Raw genomic sequence first — 15651 nt, 5'->3', positions numbered from 1 at the left:
ATGTAAAGAGGTGCCTAGTACAGTATTTAGAGGCCACCAAAAAATATAGGAAGGAAGGCTCTCTTTGTGTGTTTCCAGGGTCGTCTGAAGGGGCTCAAGGCATCTAAGAGTACCCTGGCAAGGTGGATAAGGTATGCGATTGCCCTGGCATATTTATCCAGTGGAAATACCATCCCGGCAGGGCTGAGAGCCCATTCCACAAGGGCGATGGCGACCTCATGGGCTGAAAGATCTGAGGTATCGATAGAACAAATCTTTAAGGCGGCCACCTGGTCATCACCTTCGACCTTTTTCAGGCACTATAGATTAGATCTAGCCTCTGCGTCTGACCTGACCTTCGGGAGAAGGGTCCTTCAGGCGGTGGTCCCTCCCTAAGCTACCAATCTCTGTAATTCTCTCCGTGGTGCTGTCATGTGTGAGAGAGAATGGCTTAGTTACTCACCGATAACGGTGTTTCTCGGAACCCATGACAGCACCCGCTTATTCCCCCCCCCTTCACGAGTGTGGTGAGCACGTTTTACTGTTCGTAGAGTATTTCCGTTTAGGCACGGTGCTTCTTGATATATAAGCAATATTATAATGTTGTGCATATATTTCTGTTTAACTAACCTGGAGACCCTCTTATGATCTGTAACCAACTGAAGGCGGAGGAGAGGTACCCCCCTTTTTATCTGTAGGTTCCTGTCCCTGAAGGGCGGATCCCCCCCTCTCTCTCTCCGTGGTGCTGTCATGGGTTCCGAGAAACACCGTTATCGGTGAGTAACTAAGCTATTATTTTTCAACAGGACATTGACCCCAAACACACCTCCAAGCTGTGTAAGGGCTATTTGACCAAGAGGGAGAGTGATGGGGTGCTTCGCCAGATGACCTAGCCTCCACAGTCACCAGACCTGAACCCAATCGAGATGGTTTGGGGTGAGCTGGACCGCAGAGTGAAGGCAAAACGGCCAACAAGTGCTAAGCATCTCTGGGAACTCCTTCAAGACTGTTGGAAGACCATTTCCGGTGACCATCTCTTGAAGCTCATCAAGAGAATGCCAAGAGTGTGCAAAGCAGTAATCAAAGCAAAAGGTGGCTACTTTGAAGAACCTAGAATATAAGCCATATTTTCAGTTGTTTCATACTTTTTTGTTAATTATATAATTCCACATGTGTTAATTCATAGTTTTGATGCCTTCAGAGTGAATCTACAATTTTCATAGTCATGAAAATAAAGAAAACTCTTTGAATGAGTAGGTGTGTCAAAACTTTTGGTCTGTACTGTATATCTGGCTGTAATTATGCAGCAGGGCTCTGATTTTTGTTGTCCCCAACATGAATCTGGTGGCAGGTTCCCTTTCATCTTGCAAAACAATTTATCTTTTTAGGTTATGTGGCATTTGCTTAAGGGCCCCGTCACACGCAGCGATATCGCTGATTTTGTGACGCATCAGCGATCTCTCCAGCGATATCGCTGTGTGTGACGTCCATCAGCGACCAAACGGCAGCGGGAGACCAACGATCAGAGACGCTGCACGCTGGTATCCAACGTAAACATCGGGTAAATAAGAGCCACGCGGCTCTTGGATACCCGCTGTTTACCCTATATACCAGCGCGGCTCTTGGATACCCGCTGTTTACCCTAGATACCAGATTGATCGCTGGTCTTGATCGTTGGTGAGTCTGTCTAACTAACTATGTCCCAGCGATCCGATCCATCTCAGATCGCTGGTGGGATCGCTGGAACATCGTTGTGTGTAACGGGGCCTTAAGAGTTGCAGCATTCTGCAGAATGATTTCCTACGCTCCTCTGCTTAGACTCAGTCAAATACGGGCTACCTTGTGGGACTGTGAATAAGCCTGGAGTTTGTAGCACCCAGTACTATTTATAATGACCACTGATGAACATAGCTGCACAGCTCCTTTTTATTGCTTTACTATGAATGATGCTGTGGTCTTTTCTTGTCTACCACTATGTGCGCAACACAGCCTCCTTGTCCTGAGAGCTTCATTTTGTCTCTAGAAGCAATGTGGTTAAAGTGCCTGATCTGCCCTGATTGTGTTGGCATCACACTGATGTCTCTGCACACAATAGGAGCCTTCTTGTCCATTCATTATACTCATTAGTATTTTCTGAATACCAATTAGCTATTTGGGATCTAGTCCACATGCTTCCAGGACTTCCGCTCAACAGTTTGGGTAGATGCTTGCTTTGTGTTTTTTGTTGTTTTTTTTTGGTTTCTTTTTTTTAATTTATAGTTGTATTTGCATTATTTTTCATTTCTTTTTCTGCATATAAACATATTTCTCGTGGCAAACATAAACATGGCCTTATCCACTTATTCAAGCTTTTGTACACTTATTTTTTTTTTTGTTACCAAGCTTCTCACCTTTCTATTTTGCCACCTGTCTGTTTCCATAAGCATTTTAATATCCTTGTTTTTTTTCTTTACATGTTTTCCTGTCCTATAGAAAATGCCTACAAAATGCCTTGCCTAGAGCATGCTGTATTTTGGAGAAGAGCAACGAACGCCAAAACTGCACCACAGATATTGAGAAAAAATGCCTCTAAAAATGCAGTCTTAACTTTGTAGTGTGTTTAATAACTCCCCATTTACTTACAGCTAATATTTGTCCACATATAAAAAATGCAGCGTGAACCCAACCTCTCCCCCCTCCCTAAAGTCATATAGCATCTAGGTACAAATTTTTAAGACCTGTCAATTAATAGGATAATCAGTGTCAGTGAGCAGAGAGCAATTTTGCATAACTTGTCAGTTTCTGTCTACACATTAGGCCTCTTTCACAAGTTAGGCTAGGTTCACATTTGCGTATCATCCGCATTCCCAAACGCATGTTTACGCAGCGTTTTTTATCCGCATCATCTTACGCATGATGGCAAAAAACGCAGCGTTTGCATGCGTGTATGTGTTTTTGCATGCGTTTGCGTTTTTATGCGCATGCGTTCGAAATTTCCAATGTTGTCCAGTAGCTTTTCCCTGACATCAGACACCCAGTAAGCGTGTCTCATGGGATATATATATATATATATATATATATATTGTATGTGTGTGTACGTACAGTTAGGTCCATATATATTTGGACAGAGAAAACATTGTTTCTAATTTTGGTTCTAGACATTACCACAATGAATTTTAAACAAAACAATTCAGATGCAGTTGAAGTTCAGACTTTCAGCTTTCATTTGAGGGTATCCACATTAAAATTGGATGAAGGGTTTAGGAGTTTCAGCTCCTTAACATGTGCCACCCTGTTTTTAAAGGGACCAAAAGTAATTGGACAATTGACTCCAAGGCTATTTCATGGACAGGTGTGGGCAGTCCCTTCGTTATGTCATTCTCAATTAAGCAGATAAAAGGCCTTGAGTTGATTTGAGGTGTGGTGCTTGCATTTGGAAGGTTTTGCTGTGAAGGAAACAGCGGTCAAATGAGCTCTCCATGCAGGTAAAACAAGATATCCTTAAGCTGCAAAAACAGAAAAAAACCCATCCGAGAAATTGCTACAACATTAGGAGTGGCAAAATCTACAGTTTGGTACATCCTGAGAAAGAAAGAAAGCACTGGTGAACTCATCAATGCAAAAAGACCTGGGAGTCCACGGAAGACAACAGTGGTGGATGATCGCAGAATAGTCTCCATGGTGAAGAGAAACCCCTTCTTGTGAACCAAGTGAACAACACTCTCCAGGAGGTAGGCGTATCAATATCCAAATCTACCATAAAGAGAAGACTGCATGAAAGTAAATGCAGAGGGTTTGCTGCACGGTGCAAGCCACTCATAAGCATCAAGAATCAAAAGGCTAGACTGGACTTTGCTAAAAAAACATCTAAAAAAGCCAGCACAGTTCTGGAAGAACATTCTTTGGACAGATGAAACCAAGATCAACCTCTACCAGAATGATGGAAAGAGAAACGTATGGCGAAGGCGTGGTACAGCTCACGATCCAAAGCATACCACATCATCTGTAAAACATGGCAGAGGCAGTGTGATGGCTTGGGCATGCATGGCTGCCAGTGGCACTGGGTCACTAGTGTTTATTGATGATGTGACACAGGACAGAAGCAGCCGAATGAATTCTGAGGTATTCAGAGCCATACTGTGTGCTCAGATCCAGCAAAATGCAGCCAAACTGATTGGTCATCGTTTCATACTACAGATGGACATTGACCCAAAAGATAAAGCCAAAGCAACCCAGGAGTTTATTAAAGCAAAAAAGTGGAATATTCTTGAATGGCCAAGTCAGTCACCTGATCTCAACCCAATTGAGCATGCATTTCACTTGTTAAAGACTAAACTTCAGACAGAAAGGTCCACAAACAAACAGCAACTGAAAACCACCGCAGTGAAGGCCTGGCAGAGCATCAAAAAGGAGGAAACACAGCGTCTGGTGATGTCCATGAGTACATACATACATACATACATACATACATACATACATACATACATACATACATACATACATACACACACACACACACACACACACACACACACACACACACACACACACTGCACTGAGGAAATCCTCGTCTTTGGCTGCTGTATTTAGCTGCAATATGGATCTTGCCCTTGACAGCTTCCTAGAATATCTGGATTTACAACTAAAATCGGCTGCTGCCTTTGCTTTTGCTTGTCAAGAACAAAGAAGAAGAGAAAATCGGAGAAGACGTCGCTGTTGGTAGCACCCCATCCTTGAACTCTGAGAGAGCCATGGAGCTTACCACTGTTTGTACACTGAGCTGCAGCAAAACCCGGAGAAGTTTTTTGACTACATGAGGATGCCGCAACAGAGCTTCCATGAGTTGCTGCTACGTGTCCAAGGATCCATCGCCAGGCAGGACACACAACTCCGTCAAGCAATTCCTGCTGAGGAACGTCTCTTGGTCTCTCTGAGGTACGTAGTGTTGAAAAAGAAACTCCTGTCACAAATAACCTTAACCCTATTCCAAACCCTAAGCAGTGTACTGATTTTTGTTTTTCATTTTCTTTTCCGCAGGTTCCTGGCTACTGGAGAGACATTGTCATCGTTACATTTCCATTTCCAGGTTGGAGTATCCACCCCTTGTCGTGCTTTAGTTGGCATTCTGCGGCAAGAATTCCTGCCCCCAACCCACAAGTGAACTCTGGATTGAAAATGCTTCCAAATTCCAGGAAATTTGTAATTTTCCTGACTGGGGGCTGTGGACGGCAAACACATTGGGATTATTGAACCAGCAGAAAGTGGAACAGAGTACGTCAATTATAAAAAATATTTTTCCATTGTTCTAATGGCTGTTGCGGATGCCGATTGTATATTTGTTGCCTTGGACATTGGCTCATTTGGATGTGGCAATGACTCGCAGACGTTCAAAAGCTTTGACATGGGCCAACGTCTGTATGGGAATGATTTTAATTTTCTGCCGCCATGACCTCTTCCCAACACTGATGGACCGCCAATGCCTTTTGTTGTTGGTCATGAGGTGTTCCAAATGTGTGCCAACCTCATTAAACCATACTCGAGTCGGAACTTAAATCACACAAAATAAGTTTCAACTACAGACTGACAAGGGCACGAAGAACCGTGGAGTGTGCATTTGGATTGCTGGTATCGAAATGGCGCTTTTTGTGCACATGCATTAATCTAAAAATTGACACTATTCATAAGGTTGTGAAAGCATATGGTGTTCTGCACAACTACATCATGGTAAAAGAGCAACCAAGCTTACAACCTGAGGAACCTGTTACATTGCATGATTACCAGTTTCACCCTCTGAGAGCCACAGTGGAAGTTGCCCAGATGAGGGAAAAGTTTGCTGCTCACTTTGTTTCAGATAATGGACGTGTGACATGGCAAGAAGAAATTATTTAAGCCGCCAAGTAAAATGTACCTGTAATGTTTAAATTTACCTGTAATGTCAAATATTACATACCTGTTATGTTTAAATGTACCTGTGATGTCAAAATGAACATGTAATGTAAAAACTTACCCCTAATATTTGCTGGGTTAAATATAATAAACTACCTTCCCTCAAAAATTAAGTGTGTTTGTGTCAGCGGCGGCGCATAAAGATAAAAATAGCACAAGATATTCTGCTAACAAAATACAACTTTTATTTTCAATACTTTTACGAAAAAAAAAGGTTACGGCTGGGGTGATTTGTTTTTTTCTTCGGGGTTTACGTGAGGGTGAGATGGGGAGGACCTTGAGGGTTTGGAGCTGTGAGAATTGGGTGGTAGTTGATGAGGAAGGGGTTACAGGGGAAGGGGCAACAAATTGAAGGATTGGATCAGGGATGGCAGTGGAGATATTGGGGATAGATGACAAAGTGGAATCATGGGAATCGATAGACAAACTGGAAGGAACCAGACACAAGGGTAGGTGGAGGTGGTGGGTTCAAAGTGGGTATAGTTTTCTGGCTCCTGGTTTTGGTTCTGGTGCCAAGATATTTTTTTTTTTTTGGACCTTGCTTTTCTTGGCCGAGTGGGTGTGGTGGGCTCTGTAGCAGTCATCTGACATGGTCCTGGACTGAGCCGCATTGTGGATTCTGCTGGCTAAAGGGATGCTGGACTGGACAGGGGTGATTGTAGTGGGCAGGGGTGGTGGACTGGGCAGCATCGTTGATACTGCTGACTGCATGGATGCTGGACTCTGGAGCATGGTGGATGTTGCCGGCTGCAGTGTTGAAGGACTTGGCAGCGTGGTCGCTCGGTGAACCGGAGGAGGTAGTGGTGGCGGCGGATAGTTCGGTGCTGTGGGAGCTGGAAAGTAGATTGGCTGCTGGTAATATCCTCCGGCCTGTTGATTTTAGGATTGTGACTGCTGCTGCTGTAATGCGCGGCTGTAAGCAACCTGGCAGGCCTGCATGATGTTCAGCTGAAGTTGAGGCATAAGGTTTTCTGACACGCTCTGCTCAATTGCAGAAAAAGAATGTTGCGCCGGTCTCTCAAGGTTGGCTTCCAAGCGGTCAAGGCGTTTGTTGACTCTTCAGCAATCAACCTATTCCCATCCTGGAAGACCGAGCTTAATTGCAGAAACTCGGGCATGCCTGACCTCTCCCAGGCCCTCTGCTGCTGATGAGAAGAACCAGCAAATGCAGAGGCAGAGGGCGCTGGGAGAGGGGAAAACCTGATGGACCGACTGCCTGTTCCACAGCCTGCAAGGTTGCTCTTTCGCTGGTGGATGACTGGGACTGCGTCTGTTCAGTGTCTCGTAGATGAGGGGCCGCTTCAACAGAGGATGATATGGGTTATGTGGTGTTGCACCAGGTTCTGTGGGGAAGAGAGAAAAACATTATTGCAAAAATCAAGGTTGTGTTGTGCTGCTCCTGGTTCTATATGTGGAAAAAAATTAAACATTAGACATTAGTAAAAATAAAAAAAATTAGATACTTGCGTTCACTGAGCAAGCGCAGGCCTTAGAAAGGCAAGGTCCCGGTGGTACTTGTATTCCCGGAACCTTGCAGCAGAACCACTTCGAACCCAAACCTCCTCTCTCATGTCCTTGTTGAAGCTGTCCTTCATTGAGCGCCAACTGATTTTGATTCGCTTCACTGTGAAGGGAAAAAAAATAAAAAAAAATTAGAAAACAATTCACATCTATTCACAGGTTCACTGCCGGTTCAGACCACATTGCAATACTTACCAAAATCTGTTCTGGCACACGGCGTGGCACAGTCCCAACCAGGCAGCAATGATGTTGCCGCTTCTTCCCAGAGACGTCGAATATTGTCCGAGTGCTGACTGTCGCTGGTGTTCCACAACGGTACTCGCTCATGCACAAGGTGGATTAGTTTGTTGTCTATATCCGGTGTGTCTTCTTCCCGTTGTGAAACCTATAGATAAAATAGAAAAAAATACATTTTAAGTAAAACTGAAAAAATAATTGATTACAACTCTGATGAAAAGAATACTTACACCCCTACTTTCCTCCTGAGACACATGAGCCTGACGACCCTGGAAACAATCCTCTCCACTCGACTGCTCCTGCTCTTCATCACTACCAGGTACCTGTAAAGAAATTAAATGATTTAACACATGTGGCGTATTGCCAGTCACAATCAGTATAGCAAATGTGATTACATAATCTTTGTCGAGTACTGGGATGAAGTCTGTTCTTCACTTGAGGACATTTTGAAGAGCAGGCAGCAGTCAAGTGAAACACTACAGAAAAGAAGAGAATAAAAATTAAATTTGTAAAGATCCAAAAACAATGTAGACCAAAAAAAAATTCAATGGACAACAATACTTACATTACAGGCAGTAGTCCAACACCACAGCAGTCAGCACAGGCCAGGGACAGACGGCAGCAACTGGAGACAACCACAGCACCAGGAGACTACCAGTAGAAAACCGCTGCACCAGAAGACAACCACTGAACCAGGGAGTTCGGCCAGTTTACAAGGAACAGAAAAAGCATTCAGAGAGACGGACATTTCCAAACCTTCTATACTTACATAGACAGTGTTGTCCTCTCCATGACAGAAAGCAGAACCAGGAGATGAACTAGAGAAACCCGCTGCATCAGGAGCAAACCACTGCACCAGGCAAGTCGACACGTCTAAAAGTAAACAGAAAAAAAATTAAGTACAAAGTGCAAACAGCTGTGAGAGAGGATGACATTTTCTAAGGTTCTATACTTACATAGCCAGTGTTGTGGTATCATCCAGAGAGTTATGGCCTTGCTGTGTCCACACTTTCTTTTATAGAGCTCTCAATTAGCAGGTGGTTAAATCACTTCCTGGACCAACTCATTAAAAAAAACGCATGCGTATAGAACGCATTTGCGTCCGCATGTCCTTGCGTACGCATGCGTTCCCATAGACAGCAATGCGTTTGACGCACTCATGCGCATAAATGTGCATATTTGACAGATTTTTGCAGTTTCCAAAAATCCAACATGTTGCGTTCGCCAGACCCTGCCGCACACAGAAAAACAACACGTGTACGCTGATACATGCGAACTGATGCAGACGCATGCCCATGCGTACACCATGTTAAAGGTAGGCAAACATGACGCATACGGATTGCTGCGGATGAAACGCTGTGCAAACAGACGCAAATGTGAAACCAGCCTTAGGCTAGTTTCACATTAGCGCTTTTTAAGCGCACGCACGGCCGGGGGTAGCTCCGCCCCCGAGCCGGCTCTCTGCCCGGCGTGCCCACCCCTTGCTTGTAGCGCCGCCTCCTAGCGGACAGCGGCGCCTGCGATCGGCGCACCCTATCTTTAGCATAGGGTGCGCAGATCGTGCGCAGGCCGTGCGCTAGTTGCGCTTTGACCTGCGCTGCGCACTTTTGACGGTGCGCCGTGCGCGCCAAAATCAAACTTTTCGGATTTTGGCGCGCACGGCGCACCGTCAAAAGTGCGCAGCGCAGGTCAAAGCGCAACTAGCGCACGGCCTGCGCACGATCTGCGCACCCTATGCTAAAGATAGGGTGCGCCGATCGCAGGCGCCGCTGTCCGCTAGGAGGCGGCGCTACAAGCAAGGGGCGGGGACGCCGGGCAGAGAGCCGGCTCGGGGGCGGAGCTACCCCCGGCCGTGCGTGCGCTTAAAAAGCGCTAATGTGAAACCAGCCTTAGTGCGTCCAGTACATGTCGTGATAGTTTTCTCATGTACCGGAGACAGTTACACACGTGTTTCCATGGACTATGTGTCCCCGGGCAACTACACTGGCATGTCTGTTTTTTAACACAGCCACAAATGTCTTGCACATGTGCACACTGATAACACGTGCATGACATCCATGTGGCACGTCCTAGCGCCTGGGAAACAGTGGTACTGTTATCGCTGTTCCACGGTGCCGTGTGCTGAAGACAGCTTACATCATTCTCCAATGCTCTGCTAACGATCAGCATGATGAGGGGAGAATGTTGAGACTTGTATTCAACTGATAACAGCAAGAGCAGGCGGCGGCTGATGAGACTATTACTTGCATCAGCTTACACATGCTGCCACTAATAACAGTGAGAGAAGGCACTGGCTGATAGGAGTATTCAGCAGCCACCACCTACGCTGTAAATAAATAACTAAACTTAAAAAAATGGCGTGAGTTCCCCTATATTTTTGATAACCAGCCAGGCTAAACTGACAGCTGCGGGCTGCAACCCTCAGCTGTCAGCTTCAACAAGGCTGGTTATCAAGGATAGAAGGCTCCCCATGCTGTTTTTTTTTTTTTATTATTAAATAATTTAAAAAATGGCATGGGTTCCCCTTCATTTTTGACAACCAGCTGAGGTAAAGCTGACAGCTGGTAGCTGGTATTCTCAGGCTAGTAAGGGGCCATGGATATTGCCCCTCCTCCCAGCCTAAAAATAGCCCACAGCCACCCAGAAAAGGTACATCTGTTAGATTTGCCAATTCTGGCACTTTGCCCTGTCTTCCTACTTGCTCTGTGGTGCTGGCAAGTGGGGTTCATATTTGTGGGATATATATCACCTTTTTATTATCTGGTGAAATCAAGCCCACGGGTTAGTAATGTTTTAATTACTAATCCTATAGTTATATGGTAAATGAACACAGCAATTTTAAAGTATTTTATTTGAAATAAAAGCAAAACACTTTTCAATTTTTATTTAAAAATAACAAACCGTTATACATGCCTAACGCTCATTCCATTGAAGCCCTCATCTCCTGTAATAAAACAAAAAAAAAAGCAACAGTATCCCTCAACAGTGCGACGTTCTGTCCTACGCCATAATCAATGTCTGGGGATAAAGTTTTCAACCTGGACAGTGCCAAGATTTAACCGTCCAGGCTGAGATTCACTGATGAATGAACTGCTGCGATCTCAGCATCAATGGCTAACGGTGACATCATCGACGTTACCACGGGTCATTGAAGCTGCATTCTCAGCTTGGCTGAACTGCCGTGACTTCAACATCATGAGAAAAGGTCACTGAGTTCACTGCAGTTCTGCTTAGTGAGAATGCTGAACTGCGGTGAACTTGGTGGCTTTTTCTCACGGTGCTGAGTTCACCGCACTTCAGCTCGGCTGGGAACGCAGACTCGATGACCCGCGGTAACCTCGATGATGTCACGACTGATCCCTGATGCTGCGATTGCAGCAGCTTATTCATCAGTGGTTCTCTGCCTGGGTGGTTGCATCTTTGCAGGGAAACCCACGGCGTTTTTTTAATTTATTTATAGCGCCGCCAGCGGCTGAGCGGTCTTATCTCATCAGCCGTCACCTGCACTTGCTGTTATCAGCTGAATTCAACCCTCAACATTGTCCCCTGCTAGTATTGATTGCAGCGCCAGCAGGGAAGAATGATGAGAGTGGTCTACAACACCCGGCGCCAGAGAACAGCTCTAAAGGGGGTTTTACACATAGCGATATCGCTAGCAATATCGCTAAAACATCACTGGTTTTGTGACGTTATAGCGATATTGCTAGCGATATCGCTATGTGTGATACTTACCTCCGACCGGCTCCCCCGCTGTCCATCACTGATCGCGTGAGATCGGGCGGCTCCATTTCTCGTCGTCAGCTTACTGCTGGGCTTCCTGCTGTGTGAGACGAGCGACGCGTGGAGGCGGGCGGGAGGACGTCAGGATCGCTGAGTGTGAAAGGTGAGTATCGTGCGCTGCGTCGTTGCTGCATTGCTGTGAGATCTTTCTGTATGAAAGCTCACTAGCGATCATTTGGCGATGCACCAGCGATCCTGACCGGGTCGTATCGCTGGTCGGATCGCTGGTGCATCGCTAAATGTAAAAGGGCCTTAAGAGTACCTCTGCTTCCCAGGCGCCGGTACGTATGGTTCTGGTGTGGCCGGTACTCTTTTTTCCGGTACCAGAAGTATCAGGACGTGTGAAAGAGGCCTTAGGCTATGTGCACACGTCCGGAATTCCCGTGGATTTTATGCCTTTTTGCTGAGTTTTTTCGCCGCAAAAACGCATAAAATAAGCAACCCATTGAATTCAATGGCATTCCGCACATGCTGTGCTAATGCTGAGTATTTTTCCGCGGTAAAATCGCATCGTGGAAAAATATGCAGCATGCTCATTCTTTTTGCGGAATTGCGGGAATTACGCACACATAGGAATGCATTGTTCCGCTTTCTGCATGTGGCTATGCCCACCATACGCAAAGTAAGCGGAAAATGTGCGGATGGTAACCAGAGTACAATAATCTTAAACATTACAAGTCACCGACTGGTACAGGAGGAGGAGAGAAGACCCTGCTAACGAGGGCTCACAATCTACAAGGGATGGGTGAGAATACAGTAGGTGAGGACAGAGCAGGTAGTGCAGCGGTTTGGTGAATCAGTGGTTACTGCAGATTGTAGGCTTGTCGAAAGAGGTAGGCCTGAATAGATTCTGCACATAGAACACAAATAACTTTGTGAGCCAGTGGAATTTAATACACTCTATGGAGACTGGTTGTATACTGAAAACGTGGAATAAATGCACTTTTCTATTGAGACATTCGCTAAGATGTAGCTAGTGATGTACATGCCATTATCTACCTGATCTTTGCTCTAATTCAACTCTGGAACTCATTTACTTGTTGTTCATATGTACTGTACGTATATGTTTTTCTGTGAGTTCAATAAATTAGTATTTTTTTTTTTTTTATGTACCATACCTTTTGGATATTTACTCCTTGTTTTCAGTATACAATGTCCTCCTCTTGCTCCCTACTGGGTCCCCCTATATAGGCAATGGGTCCCGTTACAAGCCATAAGTTATGTTTTCTGTTCTGGTTACTATTCTCATTGTATGGAGACCTCACTGCATCTCTGCACTTTTTATGTGATGTAATTTTTAGCTGCATGAAGACACACATAGACAAAGAAAGTAAAGCCTGGCTGTGGTGTGTATCTGAGAGATTTCATAGGTGTTTTCATATCAAAAGCAGACCACCTGTCTGTAAATGATAATTTACTGGACTGGTGGTGAGACTGGAGGTCACATAAATCAGGTGTCCATAAACCAGGGTTTAAAGTACAGTAGATGGATACAATCGAGTTGGGATGAAATGGATGATATAATATGTGATTCATGGTGAAAAATATAATTGTTCAGAAATGGATCAGACCTAGATCTCATAGCTCCTTTATAAACTAAAATCATGACCCCCCCCCCCCCCCAGTGTGAATAAAACGTATATATGCAAATGTTGCCAATTTCCAGATTTTGTTTTACATAGCAGCTTTGAAAATCAGTATTTTATTAGTTGTAATGGGATCTTTATACATAATGATGTGTCCATTTTGTACACTTATATTTTCCTTAACCAGTCTAAATGGAATATGTCGCCTTGAAAAATATTATTTACCTTATTTATAGGGTTAATCTGGTGATAAATAGTATCATAATGCTTCCTTGCTACCTTAAAGTGCCTCTACTGGGAGAACATGAACTTATTTCCTCCAGGAGCCTGCCAGCTTTCAGTCATTGCAGCATGAATGGCTCAATTACAGTGAAAGCTCACAACACTGCTCACTATACTATGAGCGGCAGCTGTAAGCTTGCCCCAACACTTTGACAGCATTTGACTCTCCAGCATATCTATTCAGTATAGTGAGCAGTGCTGTGAGCAATGACTGTAATTGCTATGTGCATGCCCCCATGACTGAAAGCTTGCTCCCTGCAGGAAACAAATTAAATTTCCCCCAGTAGCTGCATTTTCAGTGAGGCAGCTGGGCAACATTGGAATGCCATTTACCTGTAGATTAACCTTTTATCTTAGGCTTTTTGTGATGTGATGGATTCCCGTTAATTCCTCGGAATGCAGTATATTACATATTTAATTTACAGTGTTATTTCTGTACCCCTACAGATAAATTATACATGGGACCCGGGCAACTTTATCAAGACTTACAGAATCTACTTTCCGATTTAGGTGTTGTAAACCAAATCTCTCAATTAATATCACAGCTAAGAGGAAACTATCAGGTAAGTTCTTTTGAATTTCCCTGAATTTGATCTGACTTCAATTGTGTATGTAAGTATAATCTGTATGAGCAGGTGGTGAGGAAAGGGTCTATTTTTATAAGGCTAAAAAAAGGATTTGCGGTCTGAGATCAAGATTACATAGCTTATGTGCATGTCATAGATATTCATTTTCATCTAAATAAATGTGGCGGCTCTTGAAATGAACTTTTGTATGGTGTGTAGAATAAATGTGTATTTATTAACCGAATGGATCCAATTATCCCATGATATAAAGCTGACCCTTTCCATTAAAAAAATCAGTAGGTCAAATTTTTGAATCCTTTTAGCAACAGAAAGACACCGTATGGTCAAACGTATTGGGACACCCTACACATTTCACGTAAAAGAGCTTTTACGATATCAGTCTTCTGGGAAGGCTTTGAACAAGATTTTTGAATGTGTCTGTAGAAATTTTTGCCCATTCAAGCAGGAAAGCATATGTGAGGTTAAACACTGATTTTTGGATGTGAGGCCCTTTTGGGGTTATGGACAGGGCCCTGTGCAGTGAGTGAGTCAAGTTCCTATATACCGAACTCAACCAACCGTGCCTTGGGCCCTGGGAATTAGTCTTGCCCTTCCCAATCTGTTCTCACAACGTTGAAGCATTAAATTGTCCAAAATGTCTTGGTAAGCTGAAGTATTTAGGTTTCTCTTCACTGGTACTTTGGGCCTAGTCCAATTCTGTAAAATAACCCCACAGCATTATCTCTACTCCACCAAACTTTACATTTGGCACTATGGAGTCAGGCAGACAACGTTCTCCTGGCGCATCTCTGACTCATCCATCATACTGCCATATAGAGAAGTGTGATTTGTCACTCCACAGAACACATTTCCACTACACCAGAGTTCCCGTTGTGGTGTGCTTTGCACCACTCCATCTGTTGCCTGTCATTGTTCTAGTAAGACTTGCAAGAACCTGATCAGCCAGTGAAACCCATGCTGTGAAGCTCCAGGGACACAGTCTTTCATCTCTGAGCCTCAGTACTCAATGGCCCTGCTCTGTAACTCTCTATGACCTGCCACGTTGGGCTGGATTGCTTGTTGTTCACAAACTTTTTGATTTTTTAATACCACAACAGTTGATTGTGGAATATTTAGGAGGGTAGAAATTTTGTGAAGTGACCTTGTACAATGATGCTTGAATTCAGACAACGCTTTAGGACGGCCCGTTTTATCACATATGTTTGTAACGGCAGACTGCACGGCTTGGTGCTGGATTTAATATACCTTTGTCAATTGGACATAATGAAAAACGTGAATTCGCTGATTATGAGGTTTAAGTCCATGTAGTGTAGATATTGCATAAATTCTACAAAATATTTCAAAATTAAAGTGCCATTTTATTGTAAAGACTGTCTCTTCACAGCTGTTTTCTCTACGTGTTCCTTTCCTTATTGGAGTCAAATGATTCAGGGCTCACACATCAGGTTTTTTGCACTTGTGCTGTCAATTATTTTTACGGATACAGACCTATTACAATCAATGTACTTTTTCACATGTTACTTTTTTATGGACCTATTGTCTACAAAAAAAGCAAAATGGAGATGTTTTACTTTGATCCAGGTATCCGCTGTGTCCTGCCAATGCTAGTCAATTGCACTAGATAAAAAAAAGAACAGATTGCACAAGTAACATATTTTACAGTCACGAGCATTTTGCTACACCATCTGAGAACATCATGATTTCAGGACAGAGACCCTGATGTCAGTGATGTCACTTACTGGGCTGCTTGCTAT

General features: G+C 44.1%; 1 protein-coding gene across 4 annotated transcripts in view; it reads left to right on the top strand.

Moving 5' to 3' along the window:
• The window catches only part of ARHGEF10 (Rho guanine nucleotide exchange factor 10), a 291292-nt gene that overhangs the window by 177852 nt on the left and 97789 nt on the right, over positions 1 to 15651 (top strand). For all 4 annotated transcript variants that reach the window (XM_073589190.1, XM_073589191.1, XM_073589188.1 and 1 more), the window contains exon 19: positions 13758 to 13873. In XM_073589190.1, the coding sequence (XP_073445291.1) occupies positions 13758 to 13873 (116 nt within the window). The remainder of the gene's footprint in view (positions 1 to 13757; positions 13874 to 15651) is intronic.

The sequence above is a fragment of the Dendrobates tinctorius genome, unplaced genomic scaffold, assembly GCF_039654945.1.
Source record: "Dendrobates tinctorius isolate UK_male_01 unplaced genomic scaffold, ASM3965494v1 ptg000107l, whole genome shotgun sequence".
Taxonomy (NCBI): Eukaryota; Metazoa; Chordata; class Amphibia; order Anura; family Dendrobatidae; genus Dendrobates; species Dendrobates tinctorius.
This window is presented reverse-complemented; position numbering and strand designations above follow the sequence as displayed.